At 43.3% G+C, this 19,078-nt stretch overlaps 2 protein-coding genes across 4 annotated transcripts; one reads left to right on the forward strand and one right to left on the reverse strand.

Moving 5' to 3' along the window:
* Positions 1-9,167: 9,167 nt before the first annotated feature.
* On the reverse strand, positions 9,168-13,363 carry LOC136453303 (isopentenyl phosphate kinase-like). Its single transcript, XM_066453878.1, has 12 exons — positions 13,193-13,363; positions 12,821-13,066; positions 12,252-12,349; positions 12,062-12,104; positions 11,582-11,643; positions 11,422-11,478; positions 10,843-10,878; positions 10,658-10,735; positions 10,377-10,443; positions 10,125-10,190; positions 9,615-9,718; positions 9,168-9,500 (listed from the first exon to the last, which is right to left on the reverse strand). Exons 1-12 carry the CDS (start codon positions 13,263-13,265, stop codon positions 9,408-9,410), a joined length of 1,023 nt encoding a protein of 340 aa, XP_066309975.1. The 5' UTR covers positions 13,266-13,363; the 3' UTR covers positions 9,168-9,407.
* Positions 13,364-13,700: 337 nt separating this feature from the next.
* On the forward strand, positions 13,701-16,996 carry LOC136453304 (uncharacterized). Of its 3 annotated transcripts, none has more exons than XR_010758999.1 (7): positions 13,701-13,969; positions 15,027-15,084; positions 15,475-15,546; positions 15,626-15,721; positions 16,006-16,098; positions 16,247-16,359; positions 16,610-16,996. XR_010758999.1 is itself a non-coding variant. In XM_066453879.1 (6 exons), exons 1-6 carry the CDS (start codon positions 13,818-13,820, stop codon positions 16,301-16,303), a joined length of 528 nt encoding a protein of 175 aa, XP_066309976.1. In that variant the 5' UTR covers positions 13,701-13,817; the 3' UTR covers positions 16,304-16,563. The 3 variants fall into 3 exon arrangements, 1 of the variants encoding a protein (XP_066309976.1); XR_010759000.1 differs by having other exon boundaries at positions 16,619-16,996; XM_066453879.1 differs by lacking the exon at positions 16,610-16,996 and having other exon boundaries at positions 16,247-16,563.
* The last annotated feature ends 2,082 nt before the right edge of the window (positions 16,997-19,078 follow it).

Here is a 19,078-nt window from a genome sequence, read left to right on the forward strand (position 1 = left end):
AAGTGTACCATCGCCTAGGGTGGTTGGATCTATGCCCTGTGGGTCCATCATCGCCCATCCCAATTCTGGGTGTTGGTGAGGGAGGAATTGATATTGATCATCCTTCATGTCCTCGAATCGGCGACCACGAAGGCCTATGCAAGCTTCAGCGGCTGCATCTTCTATGCCGTCCTCCATGGTAGCACGGTGACCATGGTGTGCATAGTTGGAATCCAGCTGATATGCACCTTTTTGTTCATCCTTGATGGTGATGCACACCCTAGTCTTCCAGTAGGTGTCTTCAAGAGGGTGCATATGCTCTTCGCAGGCGTATTCTACAGCTGCATCCCAATCGCTATAGTAGGTCTGAAGCATGCTCATGAGTCAGTGATGTGAAACGGAGGATTCACACCTCGGCTTATACCACACCTTTGTTGTCCACCCCAGTGGCGGGATTGGCTCATCTTCTTCAATAATGTCTTCCTCTTCATTTTTGGACAAGTCGACGACCTCGACTTCTTGAGGTTCCTCCTGAACGGGCTCAGGCGTAGATACTGGTGTTGGTGGATCGAATTCTTGTTCCTGGGGTTCCTTCTCCTTAGGCTCCATGGACAAACCCCGAGGCGGGTAGTACCCTCTAGTGCTGATACGGGCAGTCTTGTGGGCACGAGGCATCTACAGAATTAGACTTAGTTAGATTAGGTTAGAAGCAATAATTTTCATAATGGAATAAGACAAAAGAAACATAAAACTTTAGCAAATAACAAGGGTGAGATAGAAAGCATGAAATGAGTGAAGCAAAAGAAGCTAAAACGACCATTGCTAACTAGGCTTATGTCCTACAGTCAACACAGCTCTGATACCAATCTGTCACACCCAATTTTAAGGATAAAATGGAGTGCAAAATCTTATGTGCGCCCAGAGATCAGTCATACACATAAGCCGACAAATTATAAGTAGTATCATCACAAATGTTTATTATATCACGAATAGGACAGAGTTATCACATAAATATAGCGGAAATAATAAAAAGATCTCTCGCGGAAGCTCCATATCACAGGGACGTCGATTGGTTGACCACAAGTCTAGTAGTCCTCAGGAAAATCATCATACCCATGGTCATCTGTTACCCATCCGAGATTTTTATCCAAATAATGAAAATAAACAAGCGTAAGTACATGTCGTACTCAACAAGTGTAACACGGGGTTCATGAGGCTCAAAGGCTTGACATAGGTTTAACAGCGTGCAGCTTTTAGTTGTCATAATTTTAGCTTAAGAGTAGCAACAAGTTGTTTCAATTCCCAATGCAAAACACATGATCATATGTAAACATGAGTAATGAATAGCATAAACAGATATTACTTAGTGATCATCTATTCCATAAGGGTTCCAAGGCCGCTCGTGACCGTGAGCACGGCTGATATACCAGTTTTACACTCTGCAGAGGTTGTACACTTTCACTGTGAGTCGTGATTACCCATATGCCCCGAGGTTATAACTCCCAAAACACTTCCTAAGGTGAGGCAGGCAGGGGTCACTATGAAGCCTTTCAAAGGTTCGTCTAACAAGTTAGGGCCGATTAGATTCTATGGCCTGCGAATGTAGAGCTCCCCTTCCGGCGGGCATAATGACGCGCAGCCTATACACTGACGGACAGAGGCCGCACTATATCCAACCCGAAACACACCCCTCTTGCGCCATAAAGGTAACTTCTAACAAGCTAGAAAAGGTCCTCATACTAAGCTAAAGAGAGAGCCATATAGCCCTCATAGTTGTACTGTAAGTCCCAGATGATCACTTACAGATAAGTCCTTAGGGAGAGGAACCTAGAACACCATAAAATAGCCTAATGCTCTAGCCCCCTTGTTCCATGTTGCTAAAAAGCATCTTTTAATGTTTATTGCATATACCATTAGTCAAGTTACAAGATCATGGCTCTAGTTGAGCACTAGCATCATACTACCCAATGCAATAACACAAATGTATCAAGGTACAAGGTAACAAAGTACTAGGAAATCCCTAGTGACAGTCAAGGTAGACACATGCAGTATAAATTAAATGATTAAAGGTATATAGGACACCAAGGATGATCCCATGCTATACTTTCCTTGAGCAAAGTACTCCTGCTGGTCCTGCTCATCAAAGTCGTACCCATGATCTCCCACGAACTGCTCACCGTCTATACTCGATAACCATAGCAACACACAAGCATCCAGGAGCAATCATACAAAGCAAACAAAGTTATAGATTAGAACAGTACATCAACAGCAAAGAATCAAGATGAAAAGTTTGGAAAACAAATCTACGTCTCGCTATGAACACACAGACGTGAAGATCACAAAAATCAGATCTAAAACGGAAAAGTTATGGATTAAACAAGTTTTCCTATAGCAAAACAATAGATTAAATCTAACCTTGAATTTTAAAAGTTGAAAACACACTTTACAGTAGCATGAACATGTAGATCACTTAATTATGAACCTAACGCAACTTGAACGGATCAAATCAGAGTTAAAACGAAGATTTTATGGCTAAAACAAGTTGAATGGAAAAACTATAAATAGCTGAAAACGTATTCCAATATAACCGAACCAAAAATACGCTTTTAAAAAGAGAAAACAAACTCTGTAAATGCGCTTTGGACTGCAGGTTAAGCCGGGAATAATTGTAAGGACGTATTTGCAAAATCGGCAGCGAAGGGGTATCCTTCGATCTGAGCCATTGGAGTAGAAATAGACGGATGGGATTCGATCTGGCGGGGAGCGAGAAAAAGAAACCGTCCGGAACAGTGACGACGGCAGTGCTCCCGACGGCGGCGCCATTGCCGGCCTTCGAGAGCCCTCGGTTCTCGACCTCGAACACTCTATTCGACGAAAGAAAGGTATAGGGAGAGAGAGAGGAAGGGATGGGGATCTCACCCGAACCAAAATACGCGAGCGGGAGGCAGCGAAGGCGGTGCGATGCTCGGTGGATGGCGGCGGTCGGCGACGGCGCTCGAGCGAGATGCAGCTGCAGCTGCTAGGGCGAAAAATCTGAACGGCGGATGGGATAGGAGACAGAGGAGGGGCGCGGCGCTATTTATGGGAAGGAATACTTGAGCGGCACGCCATCTCGGAGGTTGTAGCAGCGCCGGACTCAAACGACGGAGCGGATGGTGTCCGACTCGGCCACGGTGAGAGGAAGAAGGAGCCTGTCCAGCGGGCTCGACTGGTCAGAGGCGAGGAAAGGCTTGCGCGGGTCTACAGAAGCGGGCGTGCGGCTGGCTAGCGAAACTGGGCCAGCGGCTTGCAGCGCTGGGCCGCGCGGTGCGTAAAGGAAAAGCTGGCTTAGGCTGGCGCAGAGGAAAAGAGGCGCTGGGCTTTGGCCCGAGCAGAGGCAAAAGGACTAAACAGCAGCCTAGGAAGGAGATAGGCAGGCCATGGGCAGAAAGGAGAAAGAAATTTTTTTTCTTTTTCTAATTTTTTTTTCCAAAGCAAGTTCAAAATGAAATTTCAACTAACTTCGAATTCTAACTTCAAACCGGGCAATACAAAATATTATGCAGCAGCATGAATGCACACTCATTGTTGTTGACCTATATTTGATTTTAATTTGATAAACTTTATTATCCTTCCTAAATTTAAATGCTCATAAAAATGCTTAATAAATCAATTTCCCCTATTTTAAAATGTTGTAAAATTTAGGGTGTTACACTCACTTTCGGAGTAGGTTCTTGTGGCGTCCGACATGCGGGCTTGGCTGGTGATGTCAATTAGCCGCCGAACCCCCAAGTGAGCGGTCGATACAACGGGGACTAGCGTGTTGTCAAGCACGTGAACCTCGAGAGAAAACCACCATGTCAACCTTGTTCTTCCCGTTGGTTTGCAATCCCCTTACACAAGCTTGTGATTACTTTTATATACATTGTGCTTGTGTAGTTGCTCTTGTGATTAGTTAGCTTGTGTAGCTCACTAGTTACTTTCTTGCTTGTGTAGCATATAAGTAAGCTCCCTTGCGTGGCTAATTTGGTTAGTGTAACCTTGTTAGTCACTTTGCTTAGTTTGTGTAGCTAAGTATTTGAGCTCTCTATTTTGGCATTGGTTGCCTTGTTTTTTTAGCATTGCTAGTGAGCTTAGGTGTCTTTGTGCTTTTGCTTACTAGCATGTGTAGGAGCTCCCTTGTTGCTTAGAGTACTACTGGCATAGGTTTGTGTGACCTTACTTCTACAATTGGTTAGGTGAGCTCTAGCTAGCTCGGCACCTTTGTTGCTAAATAAGGATCCTTGTAAGGTGCTAGAGAACAAAGATAGAGGGGTGTAGTCTTGACTAGACCGATAGTATTAATTCCGCACTTGTTTTGGTTAGCCGACGCAATTAATTTTAGAAAGGACTATTCACCTCCCCTCTAGTCCACCATCTCAACCTTACACTCCTTCGATACCGCTGATCGTCATGTTGGTCTTGATCAGCTCCTCATCAGTGCCACCGAGCTTCTTGTAAAGCGGATATGGCATCAAGTTCACTATTGCCCCACTGTCCACTAACATGCTATGGACCGGTGTGCCATTGATATGGCCCTTCACATGTAAAGGCTTGAGATGGTTGATGGAGTCATCTAGTTTCTGAAATACAGTGCTTTCCGTTGCAAAATTAAATTCTGCCGTCATGGAGTCATCTGCCACGATGTAGTAATCAGCAGATAAAACAACTACATTGACCTCCACTCTCTCTAGAGTAGGCTCATAGTCAACCATCTCCTCGTCAGGAACCTCAGGAACCTCCATGCCAACCAGAGCAGCAATGGTAGTAGCGAAATCATCAGAGGACACCTTAGAGGCACCCGGGACAGCAGGAGTCGGCTCAACTAACTCGGAAGTCGACTTAGCTGACTCTAGAGCTTCCAAAGCAGTAAAGGCAAGCAAAGTTGGCTCAACCGACTCAGGAGTTGACTTAGCTGACTGGCTCAACACAGGAGTCCACTTAGCCGACTCTAGAGTCGACTTAGCCGACTGGCCAGCAGCAGTAGCGGTGTTTCGACCTTCCAGAGGGATTTCGACTTGTACAAGGTTGAGGATTTCATTCTCCATCTTGGCAAGCTTCTCCCTCTTCTGTTGCTTATGTCAGGCACGCTGCAATTTGCGCCGTTGAGTTTTATTCAACCCACGAGGACACCATACGGGTTGTTGGTAATTGGAATCTCCTTCGACGTGTTTCTTCTCTTCAATTCCAAAAACATCTTTGGGAGCTTCATCTTGCTTAGAGGCCAGAATTTCTTCGATTACAATTGGCTCAACATGATTAGTGACGGGAGCTTCCATGGAGCCGATTGTGATAACCGATTGAGGCCTAGCTCTTGGTGGGGGAACGACGGGAATCTCAACCTTCTTAGGCACATAAACTTGCTGCATTGGTGCATTTCCTGACTCTTGTGGAGTCAAAGTCCTGGAGGTAATCACACGATCTTGACTTGTACTGCTAGAGCTCGATTGATAATTGTTCAATCGGCTAAAGATGGAGGGTCTTGGAATTGAACCAGCAGAATCTCCCCACCTTTGTTGGCTATGCACGGGTGCTGCCAGAGGATACACCACCCAAACTCCATAAGGCCCCCATTGCGGTGTAACCGGAGGCGGAATCGGGGGACCCCAGTGAGAAACACGAGGAACAACTCTCTGAGACGGAGCTGTTGGTTGCACCATCGCCAATTGCTTGATCTTGTCATCTTTCCGCTTAGGCGGAGTAGACTCTTTTTTTTAAACGGCCGATTCTGGGAATCGGCCTTTTGTTACTTATACTTGGCCATGAGCCTGTCAAAGGTGCATTGCTTCTTCATGAATTCTCCCTGATTCTTCTTCTCATTTGTCTTCCAGGTGCCAATCTCCGGTCGCTATGGAACAAATGTACGCAAAACACGAACACCGGAGGCGCCGGAGCTGTTGGAACCAGGAGAGTTGGCTAAGCTGACTGGCGCAGTCGGCTCAGCTGACTTGGCTGAGGTGGTGGCAGAGTTAGCTAAGCCAATTCCTTGAGTTGGTTGAGCCAACTGACCCTGCTGTGTACTGGAGTCGGCTTGGACAACTGGTGGAGTCGGCCTAGCCGGCCTCTACTGTGCCACTGTCGTTTCATACCACCACTGCCTTTTCAAATATTGCGTTGATCCAGCAGTGATCTTGAACTTGTTCTTGCCTTCATCATCCTTCTCAAGCACCACTTTGTGCCCTGAATTCGTTTCGACATTCGGTGCTATACGTGGTTCACCGATAATCATGTTCTTACCTTGCGCTTTATCGGCTTGCTCTGGATGAATCAAAACAGCGGGCGCCCCTGCTTCAACCATGTGCATGGGAAAAGGGGTCTTGTCAACTTGTATTTCAGTAAGACTCAATCGTCCCTCATTAAGGGCCGATTGGACCTGCCGACGAAAAACATTGCAATCATTAGTGGCATGAGAAAAAGAATTATGATATTTGCAATAAGCCCTTCTCTTTAACTCATCAACTAAAGGTAATGTATAATTGATTCTAATATAACCGAATTTCAACAATTCATCAAAGATTCGGTCACATTTAGAGAAATCAAAAGTAAATTTTATTTCCTCATTCCGATTTTTATGAATTGGCTTGAGAGAAGGACAAGTAACCAATTTATTCTTTGCTGGCCATTTAATTTCAGCAGCTAAACATTCTTTATTATCATCATCAGAATCATCTGAACAATCACCAACAAAATGCACATTCTGACGATGAGATTTATAAGCATCACGAGATTCTTTAAAGCGCGATTCAATTGAAACGGCCTTTTGCATAAGTTGATTAACATTGTGAAACTCATAATGCTCAAGCTTTTCTCTAATACTAGAACGTAAACCAGCAAAGCATAAATCAGTTAAATCTCTTTCAGAAATATTTAAATGGAAACATCGGTTCTTAATCTCTCTAAATCATTTGAAAAAATCATGGACGGACTCATCACGCCCTTGACGAACCGATGCAAGATGAGACAATCTTATTTCATGAGCACCGCTATAAAAGTGATTATGAAATTTCTCTTCTAATTCAGCCCATGAACCAATAGAACAAGATGGTAATGAAGTAAACCATGCAAAAGTTGTGCCAGTAAGAGATAAAGGAAAATTACGAACTTTCATAAAATCATAAGCACTAGCTTCACCCAATTGTTCAAGAAACATGCTAATATGCTCCATGGTTGATTTACTATCATCACTACTAAATTTCTAAAAGTCAGGTATCCTCCACCCATCAGGTGCTTTCATGAAATCATAAGTAGAAGGGTACGACTTTTGATAAGTATTTCTACTAGATTTAAGTTGCACTCCTAAAGTACTCTCAAGAGATTTAGCCAATTCATCCTTAAACCGATTCAAAGCATCATCAAAATCGGTAGTAGGAGCATTAGGAGTAACATTAAATGTAGGAATTTAACTAGGTGACTTTGGTGGGTTTGGTAAAATATTATGCCCTGCTGAAGCTCTATTTGTTGATGCTCCATAATCGGTTCGGAGAGCTCGACCCGAACTTTGTGCACCAACACCTGTATGTGTAGATGTGCTAGCACCAGGTTGACCGGCCTTATCGGTTTCAGATGCCAAAGGGGCCGATTGAAATTGGCTAGCGGAAGCATGAGAGGTTTGATTTTCATAAAAATTCAAAGACATACCGAATTGAGGTTGCTGCACGGCACCCGATTGATCACAATCGGTTGTCTTGCCCTCTAACTTATCCATACGTGCTTGAAGTAGATTAGAAAGATGCTGAAGGTTATTACTATGCAATTTTCTTTCATCTATCAATATCTTAGCAAAATTGGCATGAGTAGGATAAGCATCAGTATTTACCTCCTCGTCATACTTAGCTTTTATGTCGCCCTTCTCCTCGGCGCCTGAAGATTCGGAAGCGGTGGCATCGCCGTAGGAGGGTTCACGGAACTGAGTGACCTTGTCGTGCCGATTCTTGGTGCAGCTCTCCAAGAAAGCCTTGACATCGGCATCGAGCTTGGCCTGAAGCTTCTAGCGCAACTCATCTGAAAGCTCGTCCATGGATTGAGAAAAGATCATGTTAGCCTCATTGAAGGGGCTGGTCTTGTCACCCTTGTCGGTGGCAGCACCATCGTTGCCTCCTATGTTGCTAGTAGATTGATTCTTGATTCGCTTCGCTGTCCCCAGCGGAGTCGTCAAAAAGTATGTTGACGTTGAGGATGACCCCAAACCAACACACCAACAGGGCCTTGGACGCTCAAAGAGGTTGCACACAACCTGCAACGCAGCAAGAACGCGGCGTAATCGATCAAACCAATCTAAAGACCGATGAGACCGATGTAGAGCTTGTTCTTGGCTGGAAAGCTCCCGAACTTCTCTCGGGAAGACCCGTCAGGGAGGAGCACGTGGAGGATCTCCTACGACCAGTAAGGCCGCCTAGGATGCCGCTGAATCTCGCCGGGAAACTCAACGAATAGCAAGAGGGGTTGAGAGAGGGGAATTAGGGCGTAAGAAGTTGATAGATTGGTTTGTATGACGATTGGATAGATGATAACTCAATAGGCCATGATCCTCTCATATATATAGAGGGGTGGTCTTATCTCAGTAGAAAACCTCTCCAAACCTTATTTTCCAAGTTTTCCATGAGTTTGGAACAATTCGGATCGGAATCCAAAAGACCAGATCCGAACAGGATTTTCTGTCAGGTATGTCGGAAGTCCCGACTTGTGTCGGAACTCCCGACAGTCGGAACTTCCTACTTTTATTGGAACTCCCGACGTAGGGATAACCCTTAACACCCGAGCAGATTTTTTCAGGCTTTCCGGATATCCCGACACCCGTCGGAAGTCCCGACTTGGGTCGAAACTCCCGACAACGAGGCATCTTTCCGAGGGCATAACTTCTTCATCCGGACTTCGAATTAGACGTTCCATATATGTTTTTTGACTGTCTCGACGAGAGGAACACAATGGTGAAGTCCATTTCACATTTTGACAACTTCACAAAATGAACATTTTTTTGTTTTTAACCAGCTTCAAATTTACCATATATTTTAAGAGAGTTATATATGCCATTTGAGCTGTGCACCAGAGTCATTTCGTCACTAGCTTCACCCTTGAGTGAAATGGAATTGAATTTAGTTCAATCCACTTCAACACTCGTGGATTGAGATAAATACATGTACATCCAAACAAGGCCCACGAAAATGAAACGATTATAACGTATAAAATGAGGTCACACATCTTGCGACCAATGCATCTATTCTTTTTGAAAAACAAAACAAAGTTACTGAACAGTATTTGTAACATCAGGCTGACGCTTATGAACCAAACTACGATCACAGTTGGGAATAGACCCGTGCTGAATCATCATCAAAAGCCCAAGGCTCATCACGGCTCATATAATATAACAGATAATTGCCAGTAACTAGTCCGAATGTTTTGCAACAAGAAATCTATTTGGAAGAGTGTATAATAGTTCCAAGCCAATCTTCCGAGTCAGTGCTCACATCTCCCTTTAAGGCCCTCAGCGAGTGTTCTGTTCCAGCCTGCATCACATAATACATTGAATAATGCTTGGGTCATATCCATTCAGAAAAAAATGCTAAAATTTGGCCATTTCCATGTTTCAAAATGGAAAAATGGAAGCAGAGCATTCTCACCTTGGTAATATACACATCGATTCCAAGCCTAGCTATCACTGCAGCCTCCAGTATTTTGGTCTCCATCCCACCGGTGGTGTCATGTGCTGCTACTGATATCTCCACTGCATCACATGAGAACAGATATCTTACTCTACAAAACACAAGGGTCAAGGCTACAACAAGCAGTTTAGAAGAAATATAACCAGCCCATCATTGTCGCTAGTCCTCAGCCTAATAAACCATAGTGTGAGCCTACGGTTGGCTTCTGGAGTACTGCACCTTCACTAGGAGCATTTGGTGCCACGTTATTCAAAATATGGAAGAACATACTCAATGGTGACTAAAAACTAGGTTGGCAATGCTTATTCAGTTATCCTGGGTTGTCAGTGAGAAAGTTGTCAGTTGTCACTGGTAAACTACCTGAATCAAGTACTTGGAAGGAACATAACTCCTCAGTACAACTAAACATGTCTTAGGGCCTAGGATCATTTGACAATCGCAGCAATAAAAAGGAATATGACACAATACCTCCTTTAGTGTTGCCTTGCAGCAATGCAGGTTTTACAATCGACCAGCCTCCATTGTCATCCACCTCTGTTAACTAGCACAAGTCAGCTAGAATTTGTTGAATAAGCATATTTCCATGGTTTAGCTAGAACTTAAATGATGGCAATCACATTACCTTCATTGTCCTGTTTCCTCCCATAATCACTAATACATATAAAACAGTAAAGGCTAGATATTTATGGGCAGATGAAAATCAACCAGGTGAATACTAACCTATTTCTCTCAGGAGTACCGCATTTGGGTCAGTTGGAGGGCGATCATATACTCCATGGACATCTGTCTACATCTCAATTTTCAGAGAACCATACAGAAGTCAATGCTTCATAGAAAGAAATGAATGGAACATTTGAAGTATATGAATGGGAGCAAAGGATCAACAAACTATCAGTATCACAAGGAAGACAGTACAAGCAATTAAACAATACAGTGTACAAACCATCTTCCATCGATAACAGAGAACTTTTAAAGCTGTAAAGGAGGGAAGGTAACAGTACCAGAAATACAACATATTTCGGACTTAGAAGCTGTGCAAGATGTCGTATAATGACATCCCCACTCAATATGGTACAGTCCTGGTCATTTAATGATAAGATCAATTTTAGTTTGAATAAAATGAATTAACTTCATAGTCCATAAAATCTAAATAAGAATGTAGACATGCTTTGATTTGAAAACTCACCAGTAATTCATCAAGAACTGCATCACCATGCAAAACCTGCAAGAAACAAGGGTGTTATGCTATAAGCAAAAGTTTATATTAATTTCCAATCATGTTTAGGTTCCAGCTGCAGATCTGAGAAAACACATGGAACTATCTAATGTGTGCTTATAATTAATACTAAATAATTCATATAAGACTTGTTGTATCGTTCAATGTGCAGTACAGAAAAAGGACTATCAAGAGTACCAGACTGCCAGTACAATCTAGATTAAGTGATGCATAAAAATACTGCATGCATAAGCAATAATTAATAATATGATACATATTCCAGTAGCACCATATGCTGTCAAATATGGGGGTGACTAACTATATCCCTCATGCTAACAACAACTTCAGGTGTGCGTACCCAGTGCCAAAAGCTCCCACAGAAGAAGGGTTCTAGGGAAGAGAATATTTATACATCCTTACCCTTGCTTAATTTTGCAAGGATCTTCAGGCAGCAAGTGGAGAGACTCTACCACTGCACCAGGCCCTCTTTTTGATAAATATGAAATTCTGAAGGAATAGCAGTTCAAAATCTTTGGTACAACAACTTACTGGGACAAAGCCTGCATGGAGTGACTGAATTATTTGAGAAGCATTTGCGGATGCAAGCTGCACATGCATATTAACAGGATCAGGTATGGATGTAAAACAGCTGTCTAATTCCAAAACAGAGAATGATATGCAAGAAAGCAATAGTTTCAAGTTTGCTCACTTTTCTTTGCCTGGTAGACCACCCACAAGCAAATGGTGACATCCCAACAGATGGTATTCCTTCTGCAAAAGAATATGCATTTCCATAAGTCTTGTGACGACCACTGGTTCTAACTGACAATCTAGTAAAAACAATTCAAGGTGTATTTAGGGCCAAGCAAATACGCCAGTTGATTTGTTGGAAGTTCATTAAGATTTGCAGATACAGGCAAAAATGGTTCATGACAAATGATGATACATTCTTGCATTGGCCCATGAGTCAAATAAGAACTTAATTATATGTTCAAACAAAACACAAGGAAACATAGCATAGCATACTGCAGACAAGGGGGAAACATAATCATGAATTCTGAGTGCCTAAGCAGCATCGATATGAGAAATAACAAAATACTGAGCATAGTAAGAAGTAGCCATGACTAATACATGGCATAATACTACATGGAAATAAAGACATGGACAAGTAACCTAAAAAACTGCATACCTCTTGCCAGGGCTCTAACAATTTCCTGGTTGAGAGATGTCACCTAAATTACAAAAAAAAAATCCATTAGAATATGCTTCCAGAATATTTATCAGAGAAGCACAAACATTTTGACAAGATAGTGGACAAGAATATTAGACATCAAAATTCAAGTTATCCTCGTCAAATAGAATTCCAGAATTGGCCTCACTGAAATTCTTGTAGCGACAAAGCCAGCCTTGACCAGTGTCGAATGTAACCCTCCTTTATGAACTCCGGATCTACTTGCTTGAAAGTGGCCAAAAGACCCTGAAGCAGAATATCACAAACTCAGTATCCTAAGATCTAAAACTATATTTATCCACTATTGTTTTAGGCTCTACCTTAATAAAATGTACCAGTCTAATAATAGTTTGTAAGTAATAAATAAATTGATTAATTTCTCCAGTTTCTTAGAAATATCTCTCAGGAAGACCCTAGAGCCCATAAAATCGAAGTTGAAACTACTGTTGAGTTGTGTTTAACTGAGCTGGGCAGTCCAATGTGCACGGTTGCTCTTCCACTGAGAGGCATTTCTGCCATGTTACTTGCTAAATAATGCACGAATTACAATGGCATTACAAGCTTCCAAGTTCTATCTAAAAGAATATGAACAGTCATGTGCTGTCTACCCCACACCAAATCAACCAGTTCAGCTTGTAACTTTATAACAGGGGTAAGACAGACAGCCAGAGTCAATTCAGTAAGACTGTAAGAGTCAATTCAGAGTCCGAAGAATACCGGCGCCGTGCACGACGATGAAGTTAGTGTCGAGCCCCAGCCCAGCCATCCCCGCGATCCACTCCGCGTCCACGGCCGGGTCGGCCGGATCTCCGGGCTTCCTGCTCCAGTCCATCCCCAGAACCTTCTCTGTGGCGCCATCGCCGTCAGATTCGGACATGGCATGCCGCAGCTGCGCACATGCCGACCGTAGGTTCTCCTCGTTGATGCTCTCCAGCTCGCCCTTGTTCGTAATCGCCGCTCCACCTGCGCCACCTCACCGTAGCTTCTCAAATCGACCATTGCCAGAGAAGAGTACACTGTACACAGAGCTACAAAGGCACGGACGACAAGGAGCCAAGCAGTCGTTGCGGAGGGCGCGAGAGAGAGCACCTAGCTTGACAATACAGCGCACCGGGAGTGGCGCCGTGGGTCTCGGTTGCTCCTGCGCCACCTCCTCCGCCATGGAATCTTCACTCCTGCGGTCCGCAACGACCGCGCAGGGGCCTCGGGGAAGGGAGAGCCATTGGGACGGGAAAGCTGAGCGGGGCGCTTGTCTAGCGCGGTGGCCCGGTGGGGCATCCAGTTTGTACTTGCCCAGATGGTTATACTAGGCCTTGTATAGATCACCTCCAAATTTCAAGTTTTTTTATTCTCTCTTCATCACATCAATTTTTAACCGTTTGCATAGAGTATTAAATGTAGGTAAAAAAATAACTAATTGTATAGTTTAGTTGGAAATCACGAGATGAATCTTTTAAGCTTAGTTGTCCGCAACAATATTTACCAAATAAGACGAAAGCGCTACTATTCATCGGGTTGCAATTTTTTTTAATCTAAACATGGCCCTACTAAATCTAGGCCGTCCAAATTGGCAGTTTCAGTTCCTTCACTTCTTGTCTGCATCCCTTCCCCTAACTCCGCCGCCACCGCCGTCCGCGCTCGCCGTTGCCTACGCGGCTGTGCTGCCGTCGCCCCGAACCTATCGCCCACTGCGTTGTTCCGGCGGAGGTGTGCAATGAGGCTGTTGCAAGTGGAGGAGCTATTCCGGAAGGTTCTGGAGGTCGGGTCGAAGGATAAGGCGGCTCGGCTGCTCGGGCTCGACGTTGGCAGCAAGTACGTCGGGGTGGCCGTCTCCGATGAGAAGAACAGGATCGCTTTGCCTCTGAGGTAAGCACCTCCAACAATTGCTGCCGTGCTATGTTTAAAGGTTTGATTTTGTTTCTATGTTAACTTGTGTAGGGCACATATTCAGTGAAATCACTGTGGTAATCCAACATAAGCTTATATTTGCCATCTCAAGATGCAGATGCAGGTTGAAATATGAATGTGTGTGCAAGAATATTATATTCCATGGTGCATTCTTTCAGTCTACAATTTTTCGACCTGCTTAAATTGCACTGTGGTACCGATTCAGATGTTAACTTACTCAAGATAGTATTCAATGATTGGAGCGAGGTGTTTTATTTGTATTTTGCATTTTGAAGGGACAGAAATGGTGTGAATTGTTGAGTAGTAGATGTGGTGCTAGCCTATTATGATCTTCTTTTGGATATTGTGTGCATCTCTGAAACATCCTATGGAATGCATTTGGTCTAATCAACCACTTTATTTGCATCAATTTTTTAGAACTGCATAAATAATAAAAAATTTAAAACTATAGATTATCATATTTGTTGGGTAAAAGAAAGACTCAAAATACCAAAAATAGTATATGGCATTTCGTTTCTTTTACACATATATTTGATTTGATTCAAGGACCACATGTCTACTCATCTCTATGTGTAGATTAGAAATAGAGATGCAATTACTCAGAAGAGACTTCTAGTCGTTTAGTAGTACAAGATAAGCACATGGTTACCAAACCATCTGTGTATTAATTCATTATTTTTCATGTATAACACACCCAACCGTCATCAGTTTGCCCTTTGCCCCATCAGGCTGGGCCAAGCAGGTCAGACTATATTCTGATGGGTTGTGTTAGTCTAAACCTTTTTTTTTTGCCCTGTACTTGCCTGGAGTTTTGCAATAATTGCCTCTGTTGTTGTCGCAAAGTCAAATCTGAGAAGATTTGAATTACGAGTTCAACTAGATAATGTGTTGTTTTGTGGATATTGGTTATATTCCTATATCTAGTTTCATTATAGCCAAATCTATAACTTGATACAAAAAGACTCATGTATCATTATTTGTTGTTATAAGTTCCGTTATTGAATGAATCTTGCAGTGTTTTGTGTCGGACAAAGACAAACATCAACTTGATGGCAGATGATTTCAAAACATTGGTATGTTGAAAATACCTGTTCACTTTCTGTTATCATATATATTGTGGATATATCAAAAATTGGTCCTTAGCAAAAGAAGTACTCAATATGTCATACAGCATCATCCTATAATGAGTGATTGTGCATCACACCATCATTCTCTTTTACTAAATTCGTTTTGATTTATCATTTATTCCCCCCCCCCCAAAATATTTAGGTTCGGCAGTTGGCATTGCCATTTATTTACAATAATGCAAAGTTCTATGCGTAGATCAGCATTTTAACTGATTTGTCGTAGTTTTTCAGTTGTTACTTCTTGAACTTGTTTGCCTTATACACTTACAAGATTTGTTTCAGTTTAATTGGAATGAAAGATGTAATCACTAATGCCTTCTTTGTTTACTTGGATAGGTTTCGAAGTATTCCATAGCTGGGTTCATTGTGGGCTATCCATTCAACCTCCACGGTCAACCTAGTCCTGATGTAAAGTGCCCATGCTCATGTATAATTCCTCTTTGTTCTACTTAATGTTTTTTAATGTTCTCTTTTGTCTGTAAATCAGGCAGTCCAAGTAAGGCTTCTTGCTGGAGAGCTTTGTAAAACAGGGAAACTTGATGATCTGTCCTACACATATTGGGATGAAAATTTCACCTCAAAGGTGAACTCTCTTTTCTTCTCTGTACTTTCTTGCTGATACATGAGAAACAGAATTAATAGGTGCACAGGCACTTTTCTTCTGAATGTGGATGTTACATTACATTGTGGTATTGCATTAAAAAATATAACATTGTTGTATCATGCTAGGCATATTATCAGATTCATTATAGTGCTGCTCCTTCCTTTAATATACACGTTTTACTCTCCTTGCATCTCTCTTTGAGGAACTTCTTTAGTGGAGTGCTTTGATTGATCATTTGATCTTCCTCTTGTGCTTTTCTGCAGTGTGTAGAAGCCCTCTTGCATCCTCTGAATCTAAAAAATCGGGATGAGGCCAAAACAATGACAGATAAATTTGCTGCAGTTTGCATACTCCAGGTACATACTCCTAATACCAGGGTGACTTTACATTGCTATTACAGATTTCATGTTTCAACTCAATTCATTACAAATGATACATAGTTCATCCAGTTAAAGTCATCTCAAGCTGCTTTGGTGACACTGACGATGATCCATTCCTGAACAGGGTTATCTTGACAACATGAACAGAAAACTGAGATCCACAGATAAGTCTGAAGCATAAGGTGGCACCTAGACTCCATTTTAAACTAAACCAAGGAGCAAAGGGAACATCATCTGGTAGGTCAGATTTGTATTTTCAGGGGGGCTTGCTTTTGCCATTGGCCCTATTCGTTTCGCTGAAATTTGGCTTATGCCTATGCTTATGCTGATTTGTTGTGAGAGAAAAACACTGTTCGTTCGCTGAAAAACACTTTGTTATATACATGGCTTTAATGTCTCTTTTGCTGGCTCAAATATTCTTCAGCATTGCACTCTTTCTGCGAACTAGGGTCCTGACAACACTTATGTTTCCATGCCTTGTGAAAAGAATGTGCAGGTATGCCCATACGCAGTTCATCAGAATGTGAATGGGACTCATAGCCGATGCTTATCTTGCCATGTCATGAGTTTTGTAGTCACAGAGCTGACTGCCGAGAGACCAAGTTCCCAATCCATTAACTTCAGCAAGCAGATTTTGTTGTTGGGGCCTTTAGCTGAGCTGGGCCGAGTCGTCATTGATGATGCTAAAATGCTGAGGACATACTGTCTCTGATGCTGGAGTATTAAGAACATCCTATTTTTTAACCCGTCATCCGGCCTCTATCAGCTGATGAAATTCCCGATGGTGACCCTCGATAATGCAGTCTGACTGTTCTCGTCGCCACTGAATCGCTTTGTCTTATTCTCTAGCCCCGTTCTGTACTATAAATCTATAATCCCCATACGCAAACACTCACGCATGCTTGTGCGTTTCCCCCATTATTTAGCTCAGGCCTCGTTTAGATTGCGAAAAAAAGTGAACCCGATGAATAGTACCACTTTCGTCTTATTTGGTAAATATTGTTCAATCATGGATCAACTAGGTTCAAAAGATTCATCTCGTGATTTTCAACTAAACTGTGTAATTAGTTATTTTTTTTACCTACATTTAATACTCTATGCAAGCGGTTAAAAATTAATGTGATGGAGAGAGAGTGAAAAAACTTGAAATTTGGATGACATCTAAACAAGGCCTCAGTTTGAGTCCAGAGGAATCTGGTAAGCTGTCGAAATCGGATCGATTCGATCTCAGGATAATCATGCATTTATGCTGCACCCGGGGTCCGTCGTTTTTTTTTCTCTCTCCACAAGAGCGAGCTCACTTCTGTGCTGGCGTATGCATGTCCTGATATGCTCATCGTCATGTTAACACCTGAGGTGGCTGGTTGCAGCGCTCGCATCACACACCACCAGTTTGGAAACTATTGCTCCGTGTAGGACTCATCTCTCTTGGTCTTGGCATGCACCGTAACGGATGAGCATTGCTGTTCTGGCGCCTTTCTCGCCGAGGGATGTCGTGAGGAAATAACGGATGAACATTGCCCTTCTGGTACCTGTTTCCACTAGTCCACTAGAGGTGGTAGCGCGAGGAAATTACGTGGTGATCGTTCTGTCGGCTGCACGGATCGGCAACTTTAGGCTCACGGAAGTTTCAAAAAAAAAAAAAAAAAAAACTTAGGCTCACGGACACGGAGGGAATCCTCAATCCTGTGGAGATAGGTAACTTCAGTTGCCAGACTTTCCGTTTGAGAGGAAGAGGAGGGAAACTTTGTGATGGCAAACACAGCAACCAGCGCAGATTTCAGAACAGAACAGAGGCGCAAGCAAAATTGGCCCGGGCACTTGTCACGTCAAGATCCGTCGTGTGCCGCACCTTGCATGTACGCGGTAGGTGAGACAGATTTCAGAACAGAACAGAGGCGCAAGCAAAATTGGCCCGGGCACTTGTCACGTCAAGGTATGTGAGACGAAGCGTCGGTGCGAAAAGTGATTACAAGTAAATATTTATTGTGATAGGATATAGCGTAGCATTCAATGACAAAGGGTTTATACTGGTTCAGACAATATGTTCTACGTACAGTTTGAGTCGGTGGTGACTTTATTCCTGAGCCTAAATGCTCAAGTTTGTTGTGGGGTTACAAACGAGTATGAATAAGATGAGGAGTGTTAGAGGTCCGGTCGGACTCTGGACTGAGGGGCCGAGAGTGACGGGAGCTCCTATATGCACTAAGTATTGGAACGTATGCTTTGTGTAGCTTTAGAGTTCTAAAGCCGTGAAGCTGTTCGAGTGCTCAGAACGTCTAAAGCTAGCAGAGAGAAAGTCGAAATGATCCATCTCATATTGGAAGAGAGGGCATCCCCTTTTATAGATGAAGGGGACGACCTTACAAGTTCAAGACAGAGATAGAGAGAGTGTGCCCTAGTTTTGTTGTCCACGCCGTCGGATACAAGACAGTTTGTCGGCACCCACAATACTGTTGACGCCCAGATGCATGTGGCAGGCTCCATCGTGTTCATCTGGTATGGCAAATATCGGCGCCTACCATACTGTAGAACAAATATCGACGCCTACAATATTGTTTGTGTTCTGACATGTCTGGAAGGTTGCAAAGTACCCTTCTGGCATGGCCTGACAGTACTATCCTACAGGTGTGCAGGGTACGGTCCTCGGTATTACGGTTGACTTAAGCGCCTTACCTTATCTGCTCTGCCTGATTTCTTATGTCCTCACCAAACGGGCATCCCCGGCCGGTCATTCCCAGTTGGCTCCGACTGTGCCGGTCAGAGAAGAGCCGTAAGCAGAGGTTCGGTGTATTCCCGGTCGGAGTCGAAAGCGAGCGGCGTCCCCTCTTTGGCCAAGCCTTCCGGTCGGAGGAGTGGGTCGGAGTTGAAAGCGAGCGTCGTCCCCTCCTTGGCCAGGCCTTCTGGTTGGAGAAGCGGGTAGGAGTCGGAAGTGAGTGTCGTCTCCTCCTTGGCC

The sequence above is a fragment of the Miscanthus floridulus genome, chromosome 5, assembly GCF_019320115.1.
Source record: "Miscanthus floridulus cultivar M001 chromosome 5, ASM1932011v1, whole genome shotgun sequence".
Lineage (NCBI taxonomy): Eukaryota > Viridiplantae > Streptophyta > Magnoliopsida > Poales > Poaceae > Miscanthus > Miscanthus floridulus.